The 14,236-nt window shown below is 43.1% G+C and overlaps 1 protein-coding gene across 1 annotated transcript in view; it reads right to left on the bottom strand.

Moving 5' to 3' along the window:
- LOC121570125 (synaptic vesicular amine transporter) overlaps positions 1-11,526 on the bottom strand; it is a 32,110-nt gene extending 20,584 nt beyond the window's left edge. The window contains exons 1-3 of the mRNA XM_041881620.2: positions 11,457-11,526; positions 11,049-11,221; positions 5,257-5,617 (exon numbers count right to left, since the gene is read on the bottom strand). Coding sequence (XP_041737554.2) covers positions 5,257-5,617; positions 11,049-11,181 — 494 coding nt within the window. The 5' untranslated portion in view covers positions 11,182-11,221; positions 11,457-11,526. The remainder of the gene's footprint in view (positions 1-5,256; positions 5,618-11,048; positions 11,222-11,456) is intronic.
- Positions 11,527-14,236: the final 2,710 nt, after the last annotated feature.

The raw sequence follows: 14,236 nt of genomic DNA on the forward strand, positions 1-14,236 counted from the left end.
TCAATACTGAGCAGTGAGCACTGCGTGGGAGCCAGTCATATCTCTGACAAATTGGTCTTTCCGAATATGTGCGCTAACATACAGATATGTCTACAAAAGTATTGATCCATAGTATAATCAATATTGAGTAATTTCAGAACACAGTAAGTAGTTCAAAACAATAACTATAATTGCTTGTAAAGCACTACAAGCAGGGATCCATACTGAATGCATGCATGCAGACAAATAAATCCAACAAAAACATCTAAACAGGAATTCAGCTATAGATTAGATCTAACTGACATGACATTTGGTCTCAAAATAGCAATATACAAATGTCAGCATTTGATTTTCCTCCCTGTCACTTGAAAATAGTCTGTTACTGGTCTTTCTCTCCATTGACCTTTGACTGATTACCCAAACGCAGGCCAAGCTGAGTCACCATTTAGCTCTGGGCTAGCAGGAAGCCACTGTGACCTGGCAGGCACCCACACTGCATGTGGCTACACACTGAACTCTGAAGATACACACTGGCATAACCTGCATGCCTGCTGTCATCTCATTTTAGTGTCATTCAAAACGACTTCTCTTAATTATTACTTAAATCAAGTCATAACTGTATGAAACGTGTAGTGGCGCCGGAGGAGATGAGATGGCTGCTGTTTTACGGCCCTCTAACCAATTGTGTTTTTTCGCGTTATTTGTAATTTATTCTGTTCATAATGTTTCTGCCACTGTCTCTTATGACCAAAAAGAGCTTCTGGATATCAGGACAGCGATTACTCACCTCGTATTGGATGAAGATTTTTTCTTCAACGAGTCGGACGCGAATGATATTCTACAGACACCCGACAAGGCCCAAATCTGCCTTATTCGCATGAGAAAGAGACGGAGATATCGTGGACGTAGGTCGGGGTGCCTTGTAAGGATCCGACGGCGAGCGAGTAATCTGCCTCTTCCATCAATCCTATTAGCCAACGTACAATCATTTGAAAACAAAATGGACGACCTAAGATCAAGGATATCCTACCAACAGGAATTTAAAAAAATGGTAATGACATGGATAAGATACAGCTAGCGGGATATACGCTACATCGGCAGGATAGAACGGCTGACTCCGGTAAGACAAGAGGTGGCGGTCTGTGTATATTTGTAAACAACAGCTGGTGGATAAAACCTAATACTAAGGAAGTCTCAAGGTTTTGCTCGCCGGAGGTAGATTATCTCATGATAAGCTGTAGACCACACTATTTAACAAGAGAGTTTTCTTCTATATTTTTCGTAGCTGTCTATTTACCACCACAAACCGATGCTGGCACTAAGATTGCACTCAATGAGCTGTATAAGGCCATAAGCAAACAGGAAAACGCTCATCCGGGGAAACTTAAATCCGTTCTACCTCATTTCTACCAGCATGTTAAATGTGCATCCAGAGGAAAAAAAACTCTAGACCACCTTTACTCCACACACAGAGACACGTACAAAGCTCTCCCTCGCCCTCCATTTGGCAAATCTGACCATAATTCTATCATCCTGATTCCTGCTTATAAGCAAAAACTAAAGCAGGAAGCACCAGTGACTCGGTTAATAAGGAAGTGGTCAGATGGCGCAGATGCTAAGCTACAGGACTGTTTTGCTAGCACAGACTGGAATATGTTCCGGGATTCTTCCGATGGCATTGAGGAGTACACCACATCAGTCACTGGCTTCATCAATAAGTGCATCGATGACGTTGTCCCCAAAGTGACCGTACGTACATACCCCATCCAGAAGCCATGGATTACAGGCAACATCCGCACTGAGCTAAAGGGTAGAGCTGCCGCTTTCAAGGAGCGGGACTCTAACCCGGACGCTTATAAGAAATCCTGCTATGCCCTCCGACAAACCATCAAACAGGGCTAAGATTGAATCGTACTACACCGGCTCCGACGCTCGTCGGATGTGGCAGGGCTTGCAAACTATTACAGACTACAAAGGGAAGCACAGCCGCGAGCTGCCCAGTGACAAGAGCTTACCAGACGAGCTAAATCACTTCTATGCTCGCTTCGAGGCAAGCAACACTGAAGCATGCATGAGAGCATCAGCTGTTCCGGATGACTATGTGATCACGCTCTCCGTAGCCGATGTGAGTAAGACTTTTAAGCAGGTCAAAATTCACAAGGCCGCAGGGCCAGACGGATTACCAGAACGTGTACTCCGAGCATACGCTGATCAACTGGCAAGTGTCTTCACTGACATTTTCAACATGTCCCTGACTGAGTCTGTAATACAGAGGCGAAAGAAACGCACACCTATTTAGGCGAGGTACTGGCTAACGGAGTAAAACACTTGAAAAAGAAAAGGAAAGCCGCACACTCTTGGAGCTCAGATGCAATCATTTAATATCCTAATAACCAACGTTTCGACAGACAAGCTGTCTTCATCAGGGTATAATGACAAACACTGCGGGTCAGTAGTTTATATAATGTCAAAGGACACACGCAGGTGTCTGTAATCATGGCCAGGTGTGGCCTAATAGCGTTGGTTAATTCACAGATAAACAGAACATACAAAAAACATGGATAGCATACGATCATAAAATAGATACAACTTGGCTACATAGGCCCACAAACATTTACAATGAATAGCAAAATCACAATAATCACAAGAATGGCTTCAAATCAAAGTGTACGTTGAGACCGAAGAGAGCAAGGGTCTTTAAATTAAAGATCCAGGCAGCCTCTCGTTTTAACAATAAGTTGTCGAGGTCACCCCCTCTCCTAGGGAGGGTGACATGTTCGATGCCTATATAACGTAGGGACGAAATCGAATGGTTCGCTTCCAAGAAGTGGACAGCGAATGGGTATGTCGAGTTTTTGCACCTAATGGTGCTACGATGCTCCGAGATTCGTACTTTTAATTTGTGCTTTGTTTTACCCACATCATTTTTACCACAAGGACAAGTTATAAGATAAATAACTGCCTTAGTGGAGCACGTAATAACACCTTTGATTGGGATCTGTTTCCCTGTTTGGGGGTGTTTAAAGGATCTACATTTGTAAGTGCCATTGCATTGAGCGCAGCCGTTACACTTGTAGTTTCCATCCGGTAGAGGCGCAAATAGACGAGTCTGTAATACCAACATGTTTCAAGCAGCCCACCATAGTCCCTGTGCCCAAGAACACTAAGATAACCTGCCTAAATGACTACCGACCCGTAGCACTCACGCCTGTAGCCATGAAGTGCTTTGAAAGGCTGGTCATGGCTCACATCAACACCATTATCCCAGAAACCCTAGACCCACTACAATTTGCATACCGCCCCAAAAGATACACAGATAATGCAATCTATATTGCACTCCACACTGCCCTGTCCCATCTGGACAAGAGGAACACCTACGTGAGAATGCTATTCATTGACTACAGCTCAGCGTTCAACACCATAGTGCCCTCAAAGCTCATCACTAAGCTAAGGACCCTGGGACTAAACACCTCCATCTGCAACTGGATCCTGGACTTCCTGACGGGCCACCCCCAGGTGGTAAGGGTAGGTAACAACACACGCTGTGCTCCTAATCTCAGCTTGTTACCTGTATCAAAGACACCTGTCCACAGAAGCAATCAATCAATCAGATTCCAAACTCTCCACCATGGCCAAGACCAAAGAGCTCTCCAAGGATGTCAGGGACAAGATTGTAGATCTACACAAGGCTGGAATTGGCTACAAGACCATCGCCAAGCAGCTTGGTGAGAAGGTGACAACAGTTGGTGCGATTATTCGCAAATGGAAGAAACACAAAAGAACAGTCAATCTCCCTCGGCCTGGGGCTCCATGCAAGATCTCACCTCGTGGAGTTGCAATGATCATGAGAACGGTGAGGAATCAGCCCAGAACTACACGGGAGGATCTTGTCAATGATCTCAAGGCAGCTGGGACCATAGTCACCAAGAAAACAATTGGTAACACACTACGCCATGAAGGACTGAAATCCTGCAGCGCCCGCAAGGTCCCCCTGCTCAAGAAAGCACATATACAGGGCCGTCTGAAGTTTACCAATGATCATCTGAATGATTCAGAGGAGAACTGGGTGAAAGTGTTGTGGTCAGATGAGACCAAAATCGAGCTCTTTGGCATCAACTCAACTTGCTGTGTTTGGAGGAGGAGGAATGCTGCCTATGACCCCAAGAACACCATCCCCACCGTCAAACATGGAGGTGGAAACATTATGCTTTGGGGGTGTTTTTCTGCTAAGGGGACAGGACAACTTCACCGCATCAAAGGGACGATGGACGGGGCCATGTACCGTCAAATCTTGGGTGAGAACCTCCTTCCCTCAGCCAGGGCATTGAAAATGGGTCGTGGATGGGTATTCCAGCATGACAATGACCCAAAACACACGGCCAAGGCAACAAAGGAGTGGCTCAAGAAGAAGCACATTAAGGTCCTGGAGTGGCCTAGCCAGTCTCCAGACCTTAATCCCATAGAAATTCTGTGGAGGGAGCTGAAGGTTCGAGTTGCCAAACGTCAGCCTCAAAACCTTAATGACTTGGAGAAGATCTGCAAAGAGGAGTGGAACAAAATCCCTCCTGAGATGTGTGCAAACCTGGTGGCCAACTACAAGAAACTTCTGACCTCTGTGATTGCCAACAAGGGTTTTGCCACCAAGTACTAAGTCATGTTTTGCAGAGGGGTCAAATACTTATTTCCCTCATTAAAATGCAAATCAATTTATAACATTTTTGACATGCGTTTTTCTGGATTATTTTGTTGTTATTCTGTCTCTCACTGTTCAAATAAACCTACCATTAAAATTATAGACTGATCATGTCTTTGTCAGTGGGCAAACGTACAAAATCAGCAGGGGATCAAATACTTTTTTCCCTCACTGTATCTATTTTTTATTTAACACTTTTTTTCTTAAAACTGCATTGTTGGTTAAGGGCTTGTAAGTAAGCATTTCACTGTAAGGTCTACTACACCTGTTGTATTCGGCGCATGTGGCAAATAACATTTGATTTGATTTGATTTCAAACAACCACTTTATAACCATAATTTAAAAAATTGTGCAACCAGGGAATAATTTTAAATGCTAAAACTCTTCATAAACAAGGGCAACATAAATAGACAGGTCTTACGAAACCTCAATTATATGAATATACAGTATCTCAAGCCTCCCAACTGCTAAGCTAGTTGCCATGCAAACCAGTTCACAGCTGGCATTTCATTTAAATAATATAAGACATTTGAAAAAGAGCAACAGAAAACACACCAACCAGTGTGATCATGTCATTCACCCACCTGTTGGTGAGAGGCCCAATAAAGGGGTTGGTGATGAGCTGTACGGTGGCCTTGGAGGCAAAGAGTAGCCCCACTTTCACATTCTCATTGAGCAGCTGGTCATCTGCTTTGGGGCAGTCAGGCTGTGTGGAGTTGTGGGGTGTGAGAGCCGAGGTGGAAGGAGAGACCGCCTGCGTCTGACCCAAGGGTATGGGTGTGGAATCCATTGGGCCCCCGCTGGTTACCCTGACAGAGTTGTCATAGAGGGACACAATGGTCTGGAAGGTTCCAGAAGGGGTGTGTGGGGAGACCATGGTGTGATTCTTGGCCATGTTGGCTGCTGCATCATCAATTGTGTATAGGTAGCTGGGGATGATGGGGACTACCAGGAAGAAAGGAGCAGAAAAACAGATGGTGAAAAGTGTTATGTCTACTATAGTATATTCTGATATACAGTGGGGAAAAAAAGTATTTAGTCAGCCACCAATTGTGCAAGTTCTCCCACTTAAAAAGATGAGAGAGGCCTGTAATTTTCATCATAGGTACACGTCAACTATGACAGACAAAATGAGAAAAATATTTCCGAAAAATCACATTGTAGGATTTTTTATGAATTTACTTGCAAATTATGGTGGAAAATAAGTATTTGGTCAATAACAAAAGTTTCTCAATGCTTTGTTATATACCCTTTGTTGGCAATGACACAGGTCAAACGTTTTCTGTAAGTCTTCACAAGGTTTTCACACACTGTTGCTGGTATTTTTGCCCATTCCTCCATGCAGATCTCCTCTAGAGCAGTGATGTTTTGGGGCTGTCGCTGGGTAACACAGACTTTCAACTCCCTCCAAAGATTTTCTATGGGGTTGAGATCTGGAGACTGGCTAGGCCACTCCAGGACCTTGAAATGCTTCTTACGAAGCCACTCCTTCGTTGCCCGGGCGGTGTGTTTGGGATCATTGTCATGCTGAAAGACCCGGCCACGATTCATCTTCAATGCCCTTGCTGATGGAAGGAGGTTTACACTCAAAATCTCACGATACATGGCCCCATTCATTCTTTCCTTTACACGGATCAGTCGTCCTGGTCCTTTGCAGAAAAACAGCCCCAAAGCATGATGTTTCCACCCCCATGCTTCACAGTAGGTATGGTGTTCTTTGGATGCAACTCAGCATTCTTTGTCCTCCAAACACGACGTAGTTGAGTTTTTACCAAAAAAGTTATATTTTGGTTTCATCTGACCATATGACATTCTCCCAATCCTCTTCTGGATCATCCAAATGCACTCTAGCAAACTTCAGACGGGCCTGGACATGTACTGGCTTAAACAGGGGGACACGTCTGGCACTGCAGGATCTGAGTCCCTGGCGGCGTAGTGTGTTACTGATGGTAGGCTTTGTTACTTTGGTCCCAGCTCTCTGCAGGTCATTCACTAGGTCCCCCCGTGTGGTTCTGGGATTTTTGCTCACCGTTCTTGTGATCATTTTGACTCCCACGGGGTGAGATCTTGCGTGGAGCCCCAGATCGAGGGAGATTATCAGTGGTCTTGTATGTCTTCCATTTCCTAATAATTGCTCCCACAGTTGATTTCTTCAAACCAAGCTGCTTACCTATTGCAGATTCAGTCTTCCCAGCCTGGTGCAGGTCTACAATTTTGTTTCTGGTGTCCTTTGACAGCTCTTTGGTCTTGGCCATAGTGGAGTTTGGAGTGTGACTGTTTGAGGTTGTGGACAGGTGTCTTTTATACTGATAACAAGTTCAAACAGGTGCCATTAATACAGGTAACGAGTGGAGGACAGAGGAGCATCTTAAAGAAGAAGTTACAGGTCTGTGAGAGCCAGAAATCTTGCTTGTTTGTAGGTGACCAAATACTTATTTTCCACCATCATTTGCAAATAAATTCATAAAAAATCCTACAATGTGATTTTCTGGAGAAAAAAAATCTCAATTTGTCTGTCATAGTTGACGTGTACCTATGATGAAAATTACAGGCCTCTCTCATCTTTTTAAGTGGGAGAACTTGCACAATTGGTGGCTGACTAAATACTTTTTTCCCCCACTGTACATCATCATCCAAAGAAATCTGTGTGGAATATAATTACAAATGTATTTCCTTTTATTTGATTTGTGTAGCAGGTAGGACTCCCGAGTGGCGCAGTGGTCTAAGGCACTGCATCGCAGTGCTAGCTGTGCCACTAGAGATCCTGGTTCGAATCCAGGCTCTGTCGTAGCTGGCCGCGACCGGGAGACCCATGGGGCGGCGCACAATTTGCCCAGCGTCGTCCAGGGTAGGGGAGGGAATGGCCGGCAGGGATGTAGCTCAGTTGATAGAGCATGGTGTTTGCAATGCCAGGGTTGTGGGTTCGATTCCCACGGGGGGCCAGTATAAAAAAAATACAATAAAAATAAAATGTATTCACTAACTGTAAGTCGCTCTGGATAAGAGCGTCTGCTAAATGACTAAAATGTAAATGTAGGACATTAGCACACACACTACATTTGTTTCAAAGGATAAGAATATATTTAACTAATTTAGCTATAAATGTGGCAGATAACACACTAATTGGCCCCATGAAGATGGTTTTAGCTTATTATTTTCATATTATTGTTATTATGTTTTTATCATATTAATTGTTATTCATACCCTTGCTGTTTATAGATTTGCCTCCAATCACGTATAGGCATATACAGTGGCTTGCGAAAGTATTCACCCCCCTTGGCATTTGTCCTATTTTGTTGCCTTACAACCTGGAATTAAAATTGATTTTGGGGGGGTTTGTATCATTTGATTTAAACAAATGCCTACCACTTTGAAGATTAAAAATATGTTTTATTGTGAAACAAACAAGAAATAAGACAGAAAAACAGAAAACTTGAGCGTACATAACTATTCACCCCCCCAAAATCAATACTTTGTACAGCCACCTTTTGCAGCAATTACAGCTGCAGGTCTCTTGGGGTATGTCTCTATAAGGTTGGCACATATAGCCACTGGGATTTTTGCCCGTTCTTCAAGGCAAAACTGCTCCAGATCCTTCAAGTTGGATGGGGTCTGCTGGTGTACAGCAATCTTTAAGTCATACCACAGATTCTCAATTAGATTGAGGTCTGGGATTTGACTAGGCCATTCCAAGACATTTAAATGTTTCCCCTTAAACCACTCGAGTGTTGCTTTAGCAGTATGCTTAGGGTCATTGTCTTGCTGGAAGGTGAACCTCCGTCCCAGTCTGAAATCTCTGGAAGACTGAAACAGGTTTCCCTCAAGAATTTCCCTGTATTTAGCGCCATCCATCATTCCTTCAATTCTGACCAGTTTCCCAGTCCCTGCCGATGAAAAACATCCCCACAGCATGATGCTGCCACCACCATGCTTCACTGTGGGGATGGTGTTCTCGGGGTGATGAGAGGTGTTGGGTTTGCGTCAGACATAGCGTTTTCCTTGATGGCCAAAAAGCTCAATTTTAGTCTCATCTGACCAGAGAACCTTCTTCCATATGTTTGGGGAGTCTCCCACATGCCTTTTGGTGAACACCAAACGTGTTTGCTTATTTTTTTCTTTAAGCAATGTCTTTTTTCTGGCCACTCTTCCGTAAAGCCCAGCTCTGTGGAGTGTACGGCTTAAAGTGGTCCTATGGATAGATACTCCAATCTCTGCTGTGGAACTTTGCAGCTCCTTCAGGGTTATCTTTGGTGTATTTGTTGCCTCTCTGACTAATGCCCTCCTTGCCTGGTCCGTGAGTTTTGGTGGGCGGCCCTCTCTGGTTTATTGTGGTGCCATATTCTTTAAATTTTTTAATAATGGATTTAATGGTGCTCCGTGGGATGTTCAAAGTTTCTGATATTTTTTTATAACCCAACCCTGATCTGTACTTCTCCACAACTTTGTCCCTGACCAGTTTGGAGAGCTCCTTGGTCTTCATGGTGCCGCTTGCTTGGTGGTGCCCCTTGCTTAGTGGTGTTGCAGACTCTGGGGCCTTTCAGAACAGGTTTATATATACTGAGATCATGTGACAGATCATGTGATACTTAGATTGCACACAGGTGAACTTTATTTAACTAATTATGTTACTTCTGAATGTAATTGGTTGCACCAGATCTCATTTAGGGGCTTCATAGCAAAGGGGGTGAATACATATGCACGCACCACTTTTCCATTATTCATTTTTTAGAATTTTTTGAAATGTGGACTATTTTGTGTATGTCCATTACATGAAATCCAAATAAAAATCAATTTAAATTACAGGTTGTAATGCAACAAAATAGGAAGAACACCAAGGGGGATGAATACTTCTGCAAGGCACTGTACAGCTACTCTAGAGTCATTTCTGACTGACATTCGGACATTCTTCCAATGCGCATCTGTATCCAGTGCTCAAGGGACATGTCCGGGAGACGTGTCCAGCGCTAACGGCACAATATCGCGCAAAATAACAGCATTCGTGTGCACATCAATGTCATCTATAATCTATCTGATACGACTGGGAGATTCATTGGTAATGGCAGTGCTGATGCTTTCAAGGAAATCAAGTGAGCTGGGGACCTTGGGACCAAAAATATACAGATGGATGAATTCCCTGCCCAAATAATCTGTAGCGGGTCCACCATCCCGGTCCACCATAGTTTTCATTTACTAATTACTCTTCACTTGCCACGTGAAAGGATATATAAATGATGACCAATTATTAACAATTAATCTCCCTGTGAAGCTTTACACTATAGGCTACATACAGCTTTTGAAAATGCCTAAGGTGTTAAACCACTTGACACAATCTGATAAAATGAATAATGGACAGATGAAATGTTTAGGGAACAACATTGTAGCACATAGGCCGCTTACTAATATGTTATTATGGGTATATTTACATTTTAATTCACAATCTGTTTGATTTATGACATATTTTATGCATTCATTCTCAGCCTGGACTCAGGGGTAGACGTAACATAGTAAATGTACATCCAGACACCCCAATTAGTCTGATATGTTACATTTGGTATTGGTATGTATTCATTTGTGGATGTCCATCATCCATTTCGTATGATATGTTATGAATTGCAATTTGTTGTGGCTAATGTTAGCTAGGTGGCTAACACTAACATGTTAAGTAGTTGCAAAGTAGCTCAAAAGTAGTAAGTAGTTGCAAAGTTGCTAATTAGTTAAAATGCTAGTTGTCCGTGATGAGATTCAAACACGCAACCTTTGGGTTGCTCGACATTCGCGTTATACGCTTACCCACCATACTTTCGTTTTTGCCTTACTTAACCTTCTGTTTTATATAACCATACCAAACCTAACATATCATACTAATTTTAGTGGCCATGATTTACATTTACTATGTTACGTCTAGTCTATGAGACCAGGCTGTCATTCTTACTCATTGTGCTATCTAATATTGGATATCAGATGAAAACCAATGTGTATCTTATTTGAATTAAATTTAACAACTGAAGGAGCTAGTGTCTAATTTCGTATATAATTACAAAGCTTCAGGCAAGGTAAAATTATGAGCAAATCATAGGCTTTAGACTAGCCTATTTTTTCTTTATATTTTTGGGGGAAAGCAATAGCCAGGACGGAATAACTTTTGTTCCACACCAAAAATTATAATTGAACTACTCTAAACAAAAAGGAGAATACAACCTTCTTACAAGGGAAATAACAAAACATTGCATGATTCAAAAGAATATCTGTCAATTATTTAGGCAAGCAACAGACTCGAATTGGCCTTTAGAAAGGCATTGATACGTTTCAATTGGTGAAACAACGGTTGACACAACAGTAACAGGTGTGAAAATAATTTTTCCAAAGTTGCACCTACCGACCACCGTTAGAAGCATATTATCCAGCAGCAAGGCGATGAAAACGATGACCAGGGTCAACTTCCTCGATTGTCTTTCCTCTCTCATCCATGACAATAAATTAAATTCTCTCAGAGTGTCTAATCTTCCCATTTTTTGAGTCCACAAAGGAGCGAGCGAAAAAATATTTGCTCTGGGGGGAAAATAACAAACGTTATGGACACCAGAGAGTGACAGTCCTAAAATGTACTTTAGTATAAGAAGCCTACTGGCAAATTACGCATATATATTTCAGACAATGATACAGATTGGAGTAGACTCAAATAAATCGCATATCTGCCATTGGAATAAAGCAGAAATTGGGACATCTGCTTCAAGAAATCGTGACCTGAAATTTGTTAAAAGTGCCATAATGGTTGAAATCTTACCTTAGATGCACATTAGCAAAAATCCCTTTGCGGCTGCAAACCGTGGTGAAAGGAACGATATGTGCAGGGCGTTTTAGTTGCTTAACTGGTCCTTGACGTCATGCAACTTTTATCATGAACATCCTCACCTACAGCAAGGCAGAGTCTCGAGAAGGGTGCAACTGCAGCCCGCAATTCAGGGCGTTCTTGCATGTGGGCATTCCTGCATCTGCAGGAACCCCTCTTTATACTTCTATTGGTCCATTTTTAAGCTATTACTGCAGTACATAGGCAGGGGCGCTCCATTTCAATAGATGGCAATAATGCAACATAACGTTGGATGCCAACCCCAGATAAACCCCACAGAAGAAGAGCCGGGGGCGACAACGGTAGCTAGCTATAGCTAGTACACACTGGTGAAGTGTCCTTTGCCCCTGTTCTGTTAACGACGGCGAGGGCAGGTGTTCGGCAGGCGGGAGCGAAGGACACTGTGTGCTAGCTTAGCCAGCTAGTCCTAAGGAGGACTCCGTTACACAGCAGGCGGGAGGCGGGGGCGACACTGTGTGCTAGCTAGCTAATTAGCAAGATAGCTAACACACGGTGTCGCTAGCACACAATGTCATCCCCGCCTCCCGCCTGCTGTGTACCGGAGTAGCTAGCGGTAGACGATAGGCGACAACAGTGGACAGTGTCCTTCGACCCCGGTGAGGGCAGGTGTTTGGCAGGCGGGAGCCGTTCCGCTAATTTCATCCGTGTTTATCATGGCCAAAAGGGATATATTCATACATTTTTACGATATAGTCAATTTTGACTATGTGGCTGTGGAATATAGTGGAAACCATTTATCATCCACACACGACTTGAAAATCACCACACCAGTTTAAGCACCGCCTTCGCCCAATCCTGATTCGACCAAATAATCAATGACGAAAACCCAAAACCAGGAACTACTGCTGCTCGTAATCACATAATTCTGCGTGAGCCTTGACAGATTCTCGCTGTTTCATCTTGAGCAGCCGCACACAAGCCTAAGATCACCATGCGCAATGCCAAGCGTCGGCTGGAGTGGTGTAAAGCTTGCCGACATTGGACTCTGGAGCAGTGGAAACGCGTTCTCTGGAGAGATGAATCACACTTCACCATCTGGCAGTCCGACGGAAAAATCTGGGTATGGCGGATGCCAGGAGAACGCTACCTGCCACAATGCATAGCTCCAACTGTAAAGTTTGATGGAGGAGGAATAATGGTCTGGGGCTGTTGTTCATGGTTCGGGCTAGGCCCCTTAGTTCCAGTTAAGGTAAATCTTAACACTACAGCATACAATGACATTCTAGAGAATTCTGTGCTTCCAACTTTGTGGCAACAGTTTAGGGAAGGCCCTTTCCTGTTTCAGCATGACAATGCCCCCTTGCACAAAGCGAGGTCCATGCAGAAATGGTTTGTCAAGATCAGTGTGGAAGAACTTGACTGGCCTGCACAGAGCCCTGACCTCAACCCCAAAGAACACCTTTGGGATGAATTGGAATTCTGTATTAGTTTCTTATACTTCTGAGGGTCATCATTATAATGTTTTATCCAACTACAGTTTATCTGTATAAGACTGACAATCTAGCTTTAAAAAAAATCTAATCGGGTAGCCTAATAAGAAGAACACACACACTCCAATGTAGTTTCCCGTACAGTGTGTAGATGACCCATGTGTAACCTCTGGGGGCGAGGTAAAACGACTGGAACTTTTGGCAATTGTCAAATGTCACAAAATGAGGTTTTCTATCCACTCATACAGGAGTAATGAAGGCCTAGTTCACTAATTTAGTGGAGAAAAAATTTGCTAAATATATGTTTATGTTTTAATATAGATTTGTTTTAATTTCGATTTATCAGGGGGTGCTGCAGCACCCTCAGCACCCCTTACTTCCCTACTTCCTATGTAAAAAACTGTATTCTGCCAATTTTGAAAAGGACTCATCATTATGCATACTTCATTCAGTAAAGGGTGGCAATGGCACCATCTTGTGTTGTATGACGTCTCTTGCATCTCCATGAGATGATGCGAAACTGACACTTAGTAGGCCTATGTGTTGCCATAAACAGGGAACAACTTACAGTATCTGTGCATCGCCAATTCTGTGGAGACATAAAGATGACGTTGCTGCTATTGTATTAGACTTCACGCGACTGTTAGTGTGATCGCATTGCATTTTATTGGCCCCGGATTTATCCACAACCTTCATCCAGTTACACTGAAGCAAATCTTAACCATATTGACATATTCAAACTATCATGTCACCCACCAGTTTACAGATAATTTAAAACACATCTAAAGGATGTTGACCAAGAAGGCTTGTATTATAAAGATGGAAAAAAATTACCTTCACTCTTTCTGCAACCCATCATGTTTTACCCATTGTAACCTATTCACGTCCTTGACCTACTGTATGAGATCTCCAGCTCATTGAGTAACCATAGCCTCTTGCCCCTCCGGTTGGATAGCTGACACAAGTTTATCAAGAACACTTTTTCTTACCTTTATCAGGACCCTTTCTTACTTTAAGTGCATTTTTTCATTTTTTGTGATTTATTATTATGTTGCTGCTGTGGGAGTAGATCAAATATTTTTTATATTGGTTACCTCAAGATACACTAAGGGAAATTGCTTCTGTCTGAAATAACACAGTTGCTTTCCTGAAACTATGTTGTTGCTACTGGGGTTTTATGAGATGGCGGTATGTTGGTTGTGGTCTGTGATTGGCCATTGTCACGATCGTTGAGAGACGGGTCAGACCAAGGTGCAGCGTGGT

Source organism: Coregonus clupeaformis, chromosome 1 (genome assembly GCF_020615455.1).
Source record: "Coregonus clupeaformis isolate EN_2021a chromosome 1, ASM2061545v1, whole genome shotgun sequence".
NCBI classification, from domain to species: Eukaryota; Metazoa; Chordata; class Actinopteri; order Salmoniformes; family Salmonidae; genus Coregonus; species Coregonus clupeaformis.